A 13,299-nucleotide genomic window follows, 5' to 3' on the forward strand; every position below is an offset into this window, starting at 1 on the left:
AAATTGTGAAAAAATAAATCAGAAAAAAATGTTTTGAATACATTTATGATGAAAAGTATATATCACAGGAAAGCCATCATAATACATAACAATAGTATTACCCCCAAAATGTTAAAAAATGATGTCAAGGAAAGAAGCTTGGTCATATTAAGGCAAAAATATTTTCTCATATATTTAAAATAAGATGTTCAGACAAATTTGAAATCGCCTTTGATTTCTTTACTGGATGAGAATCACTGGAAAAACTTATTATTAAAATATAATGTGATTTCAACCTACCATACCTCATGGCTAATAAATATTACAAAACATTTGGAAGGTAAGTGGTGCTTGGAGTCCAGGAATGCCTTCTTGCAGATATATTATTTTTGAGGTCATTTGGCTTACTGTTTTTATTAAAATGTGGATTGAAATAAGCTTTTTTAAATTTTAAATTCATTGCAGAACCATTTTTTCATCAACTAATCCCATTTGCGGACATAAAGGGAAGCTGTTTTAACTTCTGTGGCAGAAAATTCCTTCATCAAGGAGGTCTGAGTTCTAAAAAAATGGACTGCATGTCAGACAGCCAGGTCTGAGTCACAGCTTGGCAAAAAAAAGTAAGATTAAGTTTCTGTTTCAGTAATCTTGAGCTGTCACTTGAATACTAAGAAGAGTATGAAATACTTTAAAGCCATTTGAAAAAATGTGTGTACAGTATGTGTAGCAACACTTCTTAGGCCCCTGTGCATAGGGCTGTAAGGCAGGATGATCTCTCCTGTTAGTGAATTTGTTTTTATTCAGTTTAACATTATGGGATGAAACTCATTCTGTGTAAGAGTAAAGGTAAAAAAGGATGTGAATAAATTTCAGTATGTATAACCAAAAGCTCCACCTGTGCCTTAACTGGTCAGAGCTAAGTTTTTATCAGCACTACAATGATAGCAGCATATTTAACAGACTACAGGAGCATTCATTACCATGGATAATATTTTTTTTAACACATGGTAATGACATATATCAGTGTCACAACCATTTTCACACATTTAAAAAAATGGGAAAAGGAAGCCCTTTTTTCTCTTGTGTCTGCTTAATTGAATTATGAGTGTTTCTTTTGGTTTGTTTTCTTATGAAATGGTGGGTGTGATGCACAAAGGATGACATGTGAAAATACTTGTTTAACATCCAGTATGGTGCCTAAGTATCAGGACAGCGACATCATTATTGTTGTTTTGAGTCTGTACTCCAGCACATTGGATCAGAAATTAAATAGAAAATAAGAAGTTAAAGTGCAGACTGCCAGCTTTACTTTGAGGCCATTTATGGTGTCTGCATCCACATCAGGCGTTGTGTGCAGGAATCAAATTAGAACATTTTTATATTTTTATACCAGTAATAAACATACGTTTGCAATACAGTGGAAACGTTACTTCATGATTCCTGCTAATGTAGACAGACACCAAACCATAGATACAACCTAGCAACCAGACATTCATTCTTGTCCCTCTCATTCTAGTCAAGCAGAAAGCTAGCATTTTGCTAGGTTCACTGTCACTTGCATAACTTAATATTAAAATACAATTTGATCTTGGGTCGAAATGGTCTCAGAATGTTTTCTTTATCATGTATAGCAAGCTAGTCATTGACTCCATTTGCTTCAAATCTAATGCCATACTGTTGTAGCTAAATTGTAGCGAACATTAGAGGACACTTACTACATTGAGTAATATTGAACATATTTATAACAAACTGCTGCCGTAGCCTCGGGGCCCATGGCATCTTAATCTGGCCTTGCTGAGGGTCCCCCAGCTTGTCAGGGCAAGTACTGTCTGGGAGGGTCCTGACTCAAATAAGACCTTAATACTTTTGTTCAGAGAGGTAAACACCACAAATGCTGGTGGACCAGACCCGAGCAGTGCCATTCTTATCCTAATTCTAAACCACTTCCTGTAAGACAACCCACACTTATGGCACCTAATAATAATAATAATAATAATAATAATAATAATAATAATAATAATACAGAAAATGATTTTGTCATTCTTAAATGCTTTGTAAACATATTAAAATAGTGTTGTAATTACATTTACGCCAAGCATATATTATTTCCTCTGAATGAGAAATGATGATGATTAACATCTGATGATTAAATCTATTTTGACAGTCATGCATATTAATAAAATGATCATATTAATCAAATGTCGACTATTTGAGCTCACCATGCAAAGCCTACTGAGGGTTATGAGAACAAATAAACTTAAATCACTGAAAAACATGACAGCATATTTATAAATATGGTTTATAGATATAGAACTCAACATATCTTTCATTATCTATCATTTTCCATTATCCGAGCACAGCAGGGTTTAAATTTGCTTACATTTAGTGCATAATGGTTTTCTTGCTCATGACTGTCTATCAATAACTTTGTCCGCTATGGTTTTGAGTTTTAAAGAGACAGTGTATTTATTGGCAGGAACAGCAACAAAGACATTAAAAGAGAACGACCTAGATTCAATCAGCAATCAGTGTCTTACTTCAGTTCACAAATGTTTTTTTCAGTTAAAACAGAACTTTTAGACTAATACTGGATACAACTGACTTGCTCGCAAAACTATGTTAATGAAGGAAAGAAAAAATGCCCTGTTTAAAAAAATCTGTTTAAATTTGTGACTCTGAAAGATTCTGAATCAGTCCAGTCCCATGTCTCATTAAGAACAGATGGAAATGCAGTGCTTAAATCCAGGGTTAATATTTGGATCACAATTTGGCTCACAAATATTTTCCTTCTCAAACAGAGTTTGACAGGTTTCACATTCACTAGAATTATTAGGCCAAGCTCTGTTTATGAAGAAAAAACTTGCTTTGAATTGTCAAAGTTCAGGTCATTAAATCCAGGCCCCTGTCTCCTTAAGATATGTAGGTGAGGGTTAGGGTTAGGGCTCAAATTATGGCTCAGCTAGGGTTAGAGGAAAACAATAGGTGGGAGGGTTGAGGCAAGTGTACAGCTGTGTTCAGCAGCTTAAAGAAAGGTTAGGACATGGGTTAATTTGTGATTTTGGATGAGCCAACATTTTTATCTAGTATCATGGGTACCTATGACTATAAAAAGATATATAATATATGAATATTTTTTCAGGGACATTTTTTTTTCTAATGACCTCAAACATATAGTTTTATATTTGCATTATTAAATTCATGATCTTGATTTTGTTTTTCATCAATTTTAAATGAGCCATCAGATGTTTTCAAAGGTACATATGGCTTCAATTAGGTCTCAGGCCTCAAATTAGGGTTCAGTTAAGGTTAGGGTTATTTTCCACATGATTCCTTCATACCAGCTGCCATATGGCAACACCATTAGGAAGTGAAGGTAAAATTTCACTGGCGACTGCCAAACAGCTTGACATACCTCCACAATTTGACTTTCACACTAATTCCTAAGGAGAAAATGCTTCACTTGCTAAATGGATTATCTGTGTATACACAAACAGTGCAGAATATTTTAGAAACCTGTGAAATCTCAAACAACAAGCAACAAAGTCTTTTATGAACAAAGAATTGGGATGGCAGGCACACCATCTCACCAAGTTATGCCATGGTTAGGCATTCCCCATACCTATACAGCACTGAGAGTTTAATTTGTGTGACCTAAGACAGCCAATATTGCTTTTTTGTAATTTGGCTTCATTTTGATGGCAGGCCTAGGTTTAGCTAATTTGAATGAATGGCTTATAGACGGTGTTATGTATGTATGAGTATCTTGGCATGTTTGCAAGTTGAAAACATGTTTTTCTTCTGACAGACATAAGCCTTGTAATGAAATCCAACACTGTGAGCTCTGCAGAATAGATCATATGAACCCACCTTGAAATCCTGCTTACTGTTTATGACCCCAGACGCCCAGACGCCTAGCTGACTCAGACCAGTCACTCCATGTTACGCTTAACTGTGACTCTGAAAGCTCAGTTAGTCAAGTTTGAATGACTCTCTCACAAGTTGTCTGGCCTCGGACAAGCTCAGCTGACTCTGATAAAAGTATTTCTTAAAGCTGGCAGAAGTGAAATGAGCCTGAAAACTGACTGACAGTTTGGAGATGCCCAAAAATGGACACTATCATTGTACGCTATGCCTGAGCTCCCTCCTAGAGCTTGTGGGAATTTGATACACCTACCAGACATAAGACGTGATTCATTTTTGATTTTGTAATGAGATTGTAAAACCCATTCGTGGAATAATATTTTATTTTGCCATTCAGCCATTGTTCTGTGGACAACCACATACACAGGGACCTTATTTATTTATTTATTTGGTTTTTGCATTTGCCACTATTCTATGTGTAATTCAGTCAGAGAAAAGCTGGACAAAAACATTTTCATGTGAATGTCATTTTATCTTTTGTAAATTCAGGATTTGCTTGTTGAAATGAATTACCTTATTTGAATACTATACTGTCAATAAAATCAATGTGGCATACACCAATGCGTACTAGCTATGACATTGACCCTGAACCATCCCCTCTTAGGAAAATGGAGTTGCAGTTTTGTCAGTTTCAGAAATCACAGACATGCCTTGTTAACATAATATTAATGAAAAAAAGTCACGCTTGTTTTTAATTATTACATACAGTATTTACAGAACATTTAATTAGAAATAATTATGTTCCAGGACATCAGATCAATCCTACATCTGTTATGATTATAAGCAGGTTGTAGACTACTGTATTTATTTATTTATTTATTTTTTTAACAAGGCAATTGTGAAGTGCTTAGTACAGTTCATTAAAAATATAATTTTTCAAATTTAATAAATTCACACATGCATAAAGAAGTAACACACATATACAGCAATGCATATTAGTGAACTGTATGTTAAATATAGGATCTAGAAAAAGGGCAGTGTTTTCAATGTTATGTCAGATTATTCGGAAGGAATATTCTAAAGCAAGTTAAAAACTGTATTACAAAATTTTCAGGTCCATATGTCTTTGTAAAACATTTCTAAAACATTTCCAATGGATGCAAAATATTAATATGAGTTCACATTAAAGTCTTTGTTAAGCCCTTTTACAGAACAATATCTATGCTTGCTGCAAACTTTGTAGTATCCGCAGCATTCCCCCTCCCAAGTGCACCCTGAATTTGTAGAATTTCAAATGTTAATTTTGATCATGACATCGTAAGAACAATCACATTGTGACCATTTGTTGTAGCACTCAAGCAACTCTGGGTTAATTGGGGAAAAGATGTATAGATTTGCCTGTGAAGGCCTTGTGTGCTTAAGGCTGGCTTTACACGGTGAAACTTTCACGCAACTAGTTGCAGGTTGCAAATTGCCTGAAAAATAATTTCCATGCAACTTTACAGTTACATGAAGCAATTCAAAAATAATCAAAGTCTCATGCAACACACTTGATTTAACAGTTTATTTCACTAAGATTAGCCAGATAGATTGGTATTTTTTCATTCTTTCACACCGTATTGTTTTCTCGCTAGATTATATCAAGTGGGAAGTGTCATTGTAATGTAATGTAATGTCATCACTGTAACTACATTCGCATATTTGTATCTTATTTCGTATTGTTTTCTCGTTGGATAATATCAATTTGGACGTGTCGTATCACTTTTTCTTCTGGCACAGGCTGGCTACTTTGTTTCATAATGGCTGTCCCGGAGAATAGGAAGAGAGTTAATTAATTAATGCTTACTGATATCCTGTCCAGGTAGAGCAGCAAGTTCATCCAGGACCGCATCTGTCTCCCCTTCTGTAATAAATTTCATCCTTCGGGTCCTAAAGGAATCTCCACTCTGTGTAAAATTAAGTGGGTGTCAAGAGAGGAGGAATTTAATAACCAAACGTTATATAGATCGCGATAACAGCAACAGATTTCTAACAAAATTTAGCTTACCTTAAAGATTTAGCTAACAAAACAGACAACAAACGTTAGCAAAATGTTCAAACTACCGTCATGTTAACGTTAACTAAGCTAGCGGTTAGCTAGTCACCGGGTAACTGCAATGTAAACAAACTTTGCCTAGCTCACGTTTGTTTGTTGACATGGCTCAGTTGTTTGACAAAATGAAAAACTTTAGCGTTACCAACCTTGCATGAAGTCTATGAGGATAATCTCCTACTGAAGCGACCAAGAGACCATCTTCTGTTTTATTATTTTGTCCATTTTGGTGATAAGCCACATTGTCGAGTTGAAATCAATCAGTTGAAATGATTACTGCATCAGCAGTAGTTTGACATCATCACCTGGCACGTTATCAGCGCTTTGATTGGCTGTTGCATGAAACTAGTTTCACAAAGGTGAGAGTTCTGCAACTGATGCGGCTGAGTTTCAGACAAGTTTCAAGTGCGTTGCAGGGGGCTTTACACTATGTAACTCAATGTAACTTAGTTTCACTTACGTTTCAAGCAACTAAAGTTGCGTGAAAGTTTCACCATGTAAAGCCAGCCTTACAGTTTAATTTATCATAATGGACTACAGACACTGTGCAGAATTTTATATCAAAAACTTTATTTATCAAACAAAAAGAATGCACCATTGAAATAACATTTCTATAAAAAAAGGAACATTGGACTGCTCTACAGTGCATTACAAAACCAGCAATTGTATACAAGATTGTGGGTAGAAACAGCCAGAGTTGTTGTTCTTCTGTACATTATGCAACATCTTCCCCTATCCTCAAAGGAACAAATTGTACACTTAAATATTTCAATCACTAATCTAATTTGGTTAACAATGCTAGAATTTGACAATTTAAGGATGAAGTCAAATGTTCAAATACCTAGGTCTTTTCTCCAACATATATGTATATATAAAAATAATAAAAATAAAAAAAACGACAGGAAAAAAAAACATGTCTAATGTGCAGTTACACGCATAATAATAATAAAAAAACTGAGTTGATGTTAACAAGTGAAATGTAAAATTGTGGTACACCTCATAGGAGACAATGGGATCATGCACATATACCACCTCCGTGCTCTTTAGGCGCCGAGCCTAGGCTCAGTTGGCAGGTTTGCCAAACGGTTCACTGTCAAGGCCTCCCGTAGGAAAGCCGCTACAACAGATAAAACGCATAACCCTGACCTCTAAACCTGCAAGAGGCATTGGTCCACAGCAAGGCGCCCCCTTTTAATGGTGCGCTGATTCTTTAATGAGGACAACCGCATACTCCATTAGGCCAGATATGGTTTCATCAGCACATCTGGCATCCTGAAAATCACCTTCCGATTCAGAGAGGCGCCATTTTGCGCAGGAATCTGAGTCCATGCGAAATCGGTTGCAGATGGCCCCTTCCCACAGCGACACTGTCTCAACCATAATGGGATTTGGACTTGGACAAATTTCAGCTCTGATTTGGATCCAGTTTACTGGACAGATGTGTCAAATTAATCATGCTTTTTAAAATTGCAAGCGTAAATAGTAAGGTGAGATCTAGTTTTAACGCAAGACACCTCAGTGTGGTCCGCCCATTCGGCTTGAAAAGTTACTGCCAATTTTTAAATCTTAGCCAAGATTTACAATAAATCCTAAACATATTAATAAACATTTTAAAGATATACTTTCATGTGGCGCTTCCCTCCATATTAACATACAGGGGCAACTTTACAGAGGCTGCATACACATTAGAATACAATATTACTTTCCTGAATAACCTGTTGCACACTGAAAAAATGAGAAGTAACAGAGCAAGTGCTTTGCTAAAGGTTGTAAAGACAAGAGAACAGTGTAATCTTTTTTTAAAAAAGTAAAAATAAAAAGCAACAGGAAACCCTTTCAGTTGTGGTGGTAGAACTGAAAATTATGTAAAGTTTTCCACGCCACCTGACCAGGGTGGATGTTTCCCTGCCTTTGTCATACAGTATTACTCACCTGTAGTTTGGACAGTCATCTTGTTTGACACTAGTTTACTTCAAAGCCTTAAAGAGTGACCCAGTACCTTCAAATTAAACATCAGACTTACACAAAGCTAACATTCCTAAACCCTGTGAAAATGGTTTTAGAAGAATAGTTTTTTTAAAAAGTAAGAAAAAAAGGATTCTGATAAATGTAAATAAATAAATTCTATGTTACTAATCATATGTCTTGGCACATAATTTATAAATAATATGGACGGATTATTCAAGACAGGTAAAAATATGAAGTCCACATTAAGATAACTTCACATATGATGCACAGTCACTGTATGGTCATTTATATAATATTAATCTAAAACCAAAAACATTGATTTATGACTGATGATACAAACAGCATCAATTTATTACAGGGAAATGCCCTGTTTCCTTAGCAAGTTAGATTGCAGCTTTAATTACGGACATTAATAATTAATTCTGAGACTAGCAGAAGGCTTAAATAAGCAGTGTGGTCCTGCTAAATGGTTTGCTGTAATGCAAAAATATCTCTAAGGCTTTAAAATTTTGGCCCATGGAACTGTGGGAAAAGGTACCTATCAAGAGACAACACCATCCTGATGTGGGAGTGACGAAGGGCCATTCCCATGCAACCTTCATTGTCAGAAAAACTAAAATGATTCTCAAATCTGCTTTGTTAAAACAAGGCTAAGCTAAATGTTCAATAAGATCACACTGTCTTCATAAATTATCAAAAAGTACCACTATAAATAATATATTAATTTTAATCATATAAAGTACCCTCCCCTCCCTCCCTTCCCAATACACACAATACACAGCCAACATGTTGGAAATGTTTCCCTTCAATCGTTCTATGGAACTGTACAATAAAAAATTGAATATCTGAATCTTCATGTTCCCTCACTGCAATGTTCTTCTTTCAACATTAAAACACACGTTCAGCACACAGGAAAATATATCGGGCCACGTTAGGAGATTTGAGTCATCTTCCAGAAAGGAACAATACGCAGTTTCTAATGCTCCCCCTGACTCACTCAACCCCCTCTGCTTTTGAAGTTGTTCAACTTCAGGGCAAGGAAAAATGCACTGGTGGGTCTCTTTTCAAATAAAGTGACAACAGAAAAAAATTAAATTAAATAAAACAAAGGAAAATAAAAGATAGGCACATATAACAGGTTTTAAGACCAAAAAGATGAAGACAACAGGATTTCAGCAAGGACAATAATGCCGTTCATGAAACAAGGAAAAACAGTGTTAACACAGTGATCAGGATGCTCCTTGTGTCTACTTCATTTTGTACATGAGTGCAGTTGCACAGGCACCAGAATCAGTTCACCGATATTCATTTTCATCATCAATGTGTTCTAGAACTATCCAGTCCACAATTAGCCTTTGCCTTAAGATTTAAGAAATATTCCTTTTTTTTAATTTCTTACACCAAGCAACACATCATTTGCACTTTCCAATGGCCGTCAGACACAACATGTCATGTCATTTAAAAATGTAACATTTGCAAAAATTTATTTTCAAAGTTTTGGACAAAAGCATACTGCAGTTAAAATAAATACAAGCCTGTAATTGTATTGAGGCAATTGTTGGAATCAGCGTATTTGAAATGGTCACAAGAAGTCACTTCTCATTTTATTATTTTCTAAATTACACTACAACATCTACACTCATTTTTGTTTGAATATAGTATGATAAAGTCAAACAGAAATATATTAATGTTTCATTACGATGCAAATTACTCTTATTTATCACTACAGTGGATGATTTCTTCTGCCATGGTTTGCTGTAAGGCTAAGGGTAGGATGATCTCAGTGAATGTTGCTTGTAATGTAAAGCAAGGTAAACAGTCAGAAAATTAAAACTGAACTTTAAAATGGCTGCACGGCTGTGACTTAGTTGTTGGTGTAAAAAATATACTATGCTGCATGTGCATTGAAAATGTTCCCATATAAAAATAACCATCTGAAGATATTGAAGAACCCGGTGAACTTCAGCCGGTCTCACGGCCAACTTTGAGTGTTGAAATGCTACTTCAAAGCAGGTTTTTTTTTTAAATCCCATAAAAACAGACATCAAAATAAGCAAAAACTGTCACCCAGTCAAAAGAAGTGTAGCATAGAGTGTTCCACAGAAAGCAACTCAGTAGAGTCCTGTGTGTCTTTCCAACCTCTTTCTTGCGAGGTCCTTTTCCTTCTTTTGCATGTGATGAAAAGAGCTCAGAGGGTGCGGCCATTTTGAGAGATGGCTAATCGTTCATGCTTGAATTTTGGAACTCGCTTCCAAAGTAGTTAGGTTCACCCCCATGGAGACTCCAGGAGTGGCAATGGGCAGTTCTCAATCAGAGTCTCAGCACAACTGTCTTTAGATGGAGAGGTGATGGGATGTCCAATGAGAGCAAGCTCAAAACAAACCTCTCTCTGACACTTCCTAAACATCCTATCCGAGGATTGTCCTTTTTTTCTTTTACTATTTTGCTCCAACCTTGCAACAGAGGTATGTTTCCAGAGTTAGTTTTTGACTGAAAGCCTGTAACAGATCCTAAGAGATTCAGAAATGGAACATTTTGGCTGTGATCAATTTCGGGTGTCCGATCATGGTTCCACAATGGTGCGAAAGGGTGTGTGAATGGTTTCAGCCTCAATATGTCAGTATGACAATATACCAGTGAAATGAAAAGCTCAGTCTGGAATATATGTTCATTTGGGGGTTTCAAGAAAACTCTGAAAAAAAAAAACTGAAAGGAAAAAAAAGTCTTGAAACTAAAAGTTTTTCCATGTTCTGAAGTTGTCCTGTTTGTGATTGTTTACTGCTGTGTGGAAAAGACATGAAACATAAATGCTAAAAAATATATACAAAACATAGATGCAAAAAAATCCAATGGCCTAAGGGTCTGGTGACACTAGTTCGTTGTCTCCATTTATCTGTTCTCCACAAGCCACTACCTGAGGCTGTTTTCAGAAATTCGTTGGGTGGCAGTTATTTAGCATTCATTAAGCCTTTATACGCATTCATATGCATGAAACAAGAGGGTCATAGCACATGACATAAGCACCCAAACACAATACAATTTTACAAGTGTAAGCATAAGGTATTATGCTGGATGTATCAAAAGAGTACACAGCCATACTTCCATAATGCTTTATATCAACTATAATTACAGACCTCTATAACAACGACTTCATTATTTCTGATGTATGGATACACCATAAGAATACAAATATACACAAGCGTCATAAAGTCATGTTTTGAAAAATATGAAACTTCTGTAAAAAACTATGGACTCATTGCAATGGTTATGATCAAAATCTGTGGAGAAAAAATCCTGCATTCAACTTTTCACTACTGGTAGTCATTTACTGTGTCACAATAGTTTCTCCATGTCATACTGTATAAAGTATTATGGAAGTTGGGTTATAAAAATGTATTTTGATGCATCCAAACATGCATACATCATATTAATGTGTATGCATGCTTAAGGAAGGTACTATGACCCACTCTGTCATGCATATGAATGAATACAAAGGCTATCTAACTGCTACACAATCACCAATCACCACTTACACTGCTACTGTTTTCTAGTGTCATTTCTGAAGAAAAGAAAAAAACAGAACGTATCCCACTTTTGTGGAACAATGATGACAAAATAACTGAGCTCTTCCCACTTGTCTTCACGAATTTCACCAGAAGATGGGAATCAGCATGGTCAACTGAAGTAAAAAAAAAACCTAAAAATGGAATGCTGAGACATGAACTCAGGGTTTAAAGGGGAAATAAATTCCAAATTCCAAAGTTTAGTTTTTTTTCCCCTTTCCTCGTCCATCTCTTCCAGGCTGATTAACTGAAAAAGGGTGAATCAGAGGTGACATCACTCAGGATAGAGGAGTGACATCACTCAGGATGGAGGAGTGACATCACTCAGGATAGATGAGTGACATCACTCAGGATGGAGTGTCTGAGGGCATGGGCCATCTCCCTTTTGTCCATCTGAAGGTGGAGTACTGCTGTGCTGTGATGGTTCAGTTCTGGTGTGCTGCTGAAGACGCCGGCGTTAAAAGGCCGAGCCGGTGATGGCGTTCAGTTGCTTCATTAGACCTTCTAGACTGGCCATTTGCTCACTCAAGTCATCCTGTTCATACACCTGCAAAATATCATAAAACACCCTTCTAAGATGCATACCTATAAGTGCACTCCGTCTGAATGAAAGAGATACATATTTACAGATGAGACAAAAAAATTTGCGTTTTGTAGACATGACAAGTTTGAAATTTTAGAGAATGTCTGCGGAGAGAAGGTTCAACCCTTGACTGAAGTCAGAGGATACTTCATGGCCTTCAGCATGGCATATTACCTCAATTACTATTAAATAAAATCATTTATTTCTATGACTCTGTTCGAATGATGTGTTAGTTAATTTATAAAAATTTAGGCTTTACAGATATCCCTGGATAAAGGCATATGTTAAGGCATTTAGCAACCTTCATTAAGCAAAACACAGCAAACACAAACAAAATGGAAAAGAAAACTAAACCAAAACATTGACCTCTTGCAATCATGCATTTACATATACAGTTATGGAACAAACATGTGAATGCACTCAGCTGTGTATTTATTGTGTTTCATTTTGAGTAGTAACTGTTGCCGTAGAAATCTGCATCAATCTCAAGCTATCATCGGCTAACAATTGGCATACAGTACCAATGGAAAATCCAATGGTTTCAGTTTTTCATGTTTTGCATCCTGTCACTTATCCTTTGCCTTCTGGCACTGCCCCTAAGCATATCCCAAATTAAATCAGCTAAAAACCACTTAAACAGTCAATCCGCCAATCACTTTTAACACACTCACCAGCAGGCCGACTTTCCACTGCACTAGTGGTATGGATTGAAATCTGTTTTTGCTCCAGGAATTGATAGATTAGGATTAACAATGTTGAGTCTGCCTTTGCCATGCTTACGGACTGGCGTTTGATAAAACTGTGTACATGAAATTGTTTAACACAAAACACTGAATACACTTTTAGCTGGCTTCTATATTTTTTGAGAAAATATGTGGGTGCTATGGAAGGCAGTCGGATTCCTAATAGTGTGCTTGCCGCTCTATTAGAATAGCACAAATAGACTACCAGTTAAAGATGGGATCCTCCGATACAGACCAAACCCGATCTGTTCTCTCACTCACTCCATTCACGACTATCTCTAAATCATCCCCGCAAATGTGGTTATTCTTTCCCCAGTGGATCTGCAAGCCTTAGGCCCAGCTTGTATGCATTTCTCAATGTCTCTGTAATCTTCGGTGCCTATGTTTTCCACCTTGCCGGTGGATGTTTTTTTTTTTTTTTTTTGGAGAAGGAAAACGTGAATAAATGGAGCACATAAAAAAGCTGAGCATGTGAAGAGGCTGATGGATTATTCAGAGGGACTCCCACAG

At 36.3% G+C, this 13,299-nt stretch overlaps 1 protein-coding gene and 1 long non-coding RNA gene across 4 annotated transcripts in view; both read right to left on the bottom strand.

Moving 5' to 3' along the window:
- LOC118212505 overlaps positions 1-6,259 on the bottom strand; it is a 50,665-nt gene extending 44,406 nt beyond the window's left edge. Inside the window, exons 1-2 of the long non-coding RNA XR_004762246.1 lie at positions 6,082-6,259; positions 5,687-5,786 (exon numbers count right to left, since the gene is read on the bottom strand). This is a non-coding gene — a long non-coding RNA (uncharacterized LOC118212505). The remainder of the gene's footprint in view (positions 1-5,686; positions 5,787-6,081) is intronic.
- A 221-nt stretch (positions 6,260-6,480) lies between these two features.
- Positions 6,481-13,299, bottom strand: part of dcc (DCC netrin 1 receptor) — a 235,949-nt gene continuing 229,130 nt past the window's right edge. For all 3 annotated transcript variants that reach the window (XM_035391858.1, XM_035391859.1, XM_035391857.1), the window contains one exon: positions 6,481-12,010. In XM_035391858.1, coding sequence (XP_035247749.1) covers positions 11,921-12,010 — 90 coding nt within the window. In that variant the 3' untranslated portion in view covers positions 6,481-11,920. The remainder of the gene's footprint in view (positions 12,011-13,299) is intronic.

Source organism: Anguilla anguilla, chromosome 14, assembly GCF_013347855.1.
Source record: "Anguilla anguilla isolate fAngAng1 chromosome 14, fAngAng1.pri, whole genome shotgun sequence".
Classification (NCBI taxonomy): Eukaryota; Metazoa; Chordata; class Actinopteri; order Anguilliformes; family Anguillidae; genus Anguilla; species Anguilla anguilla.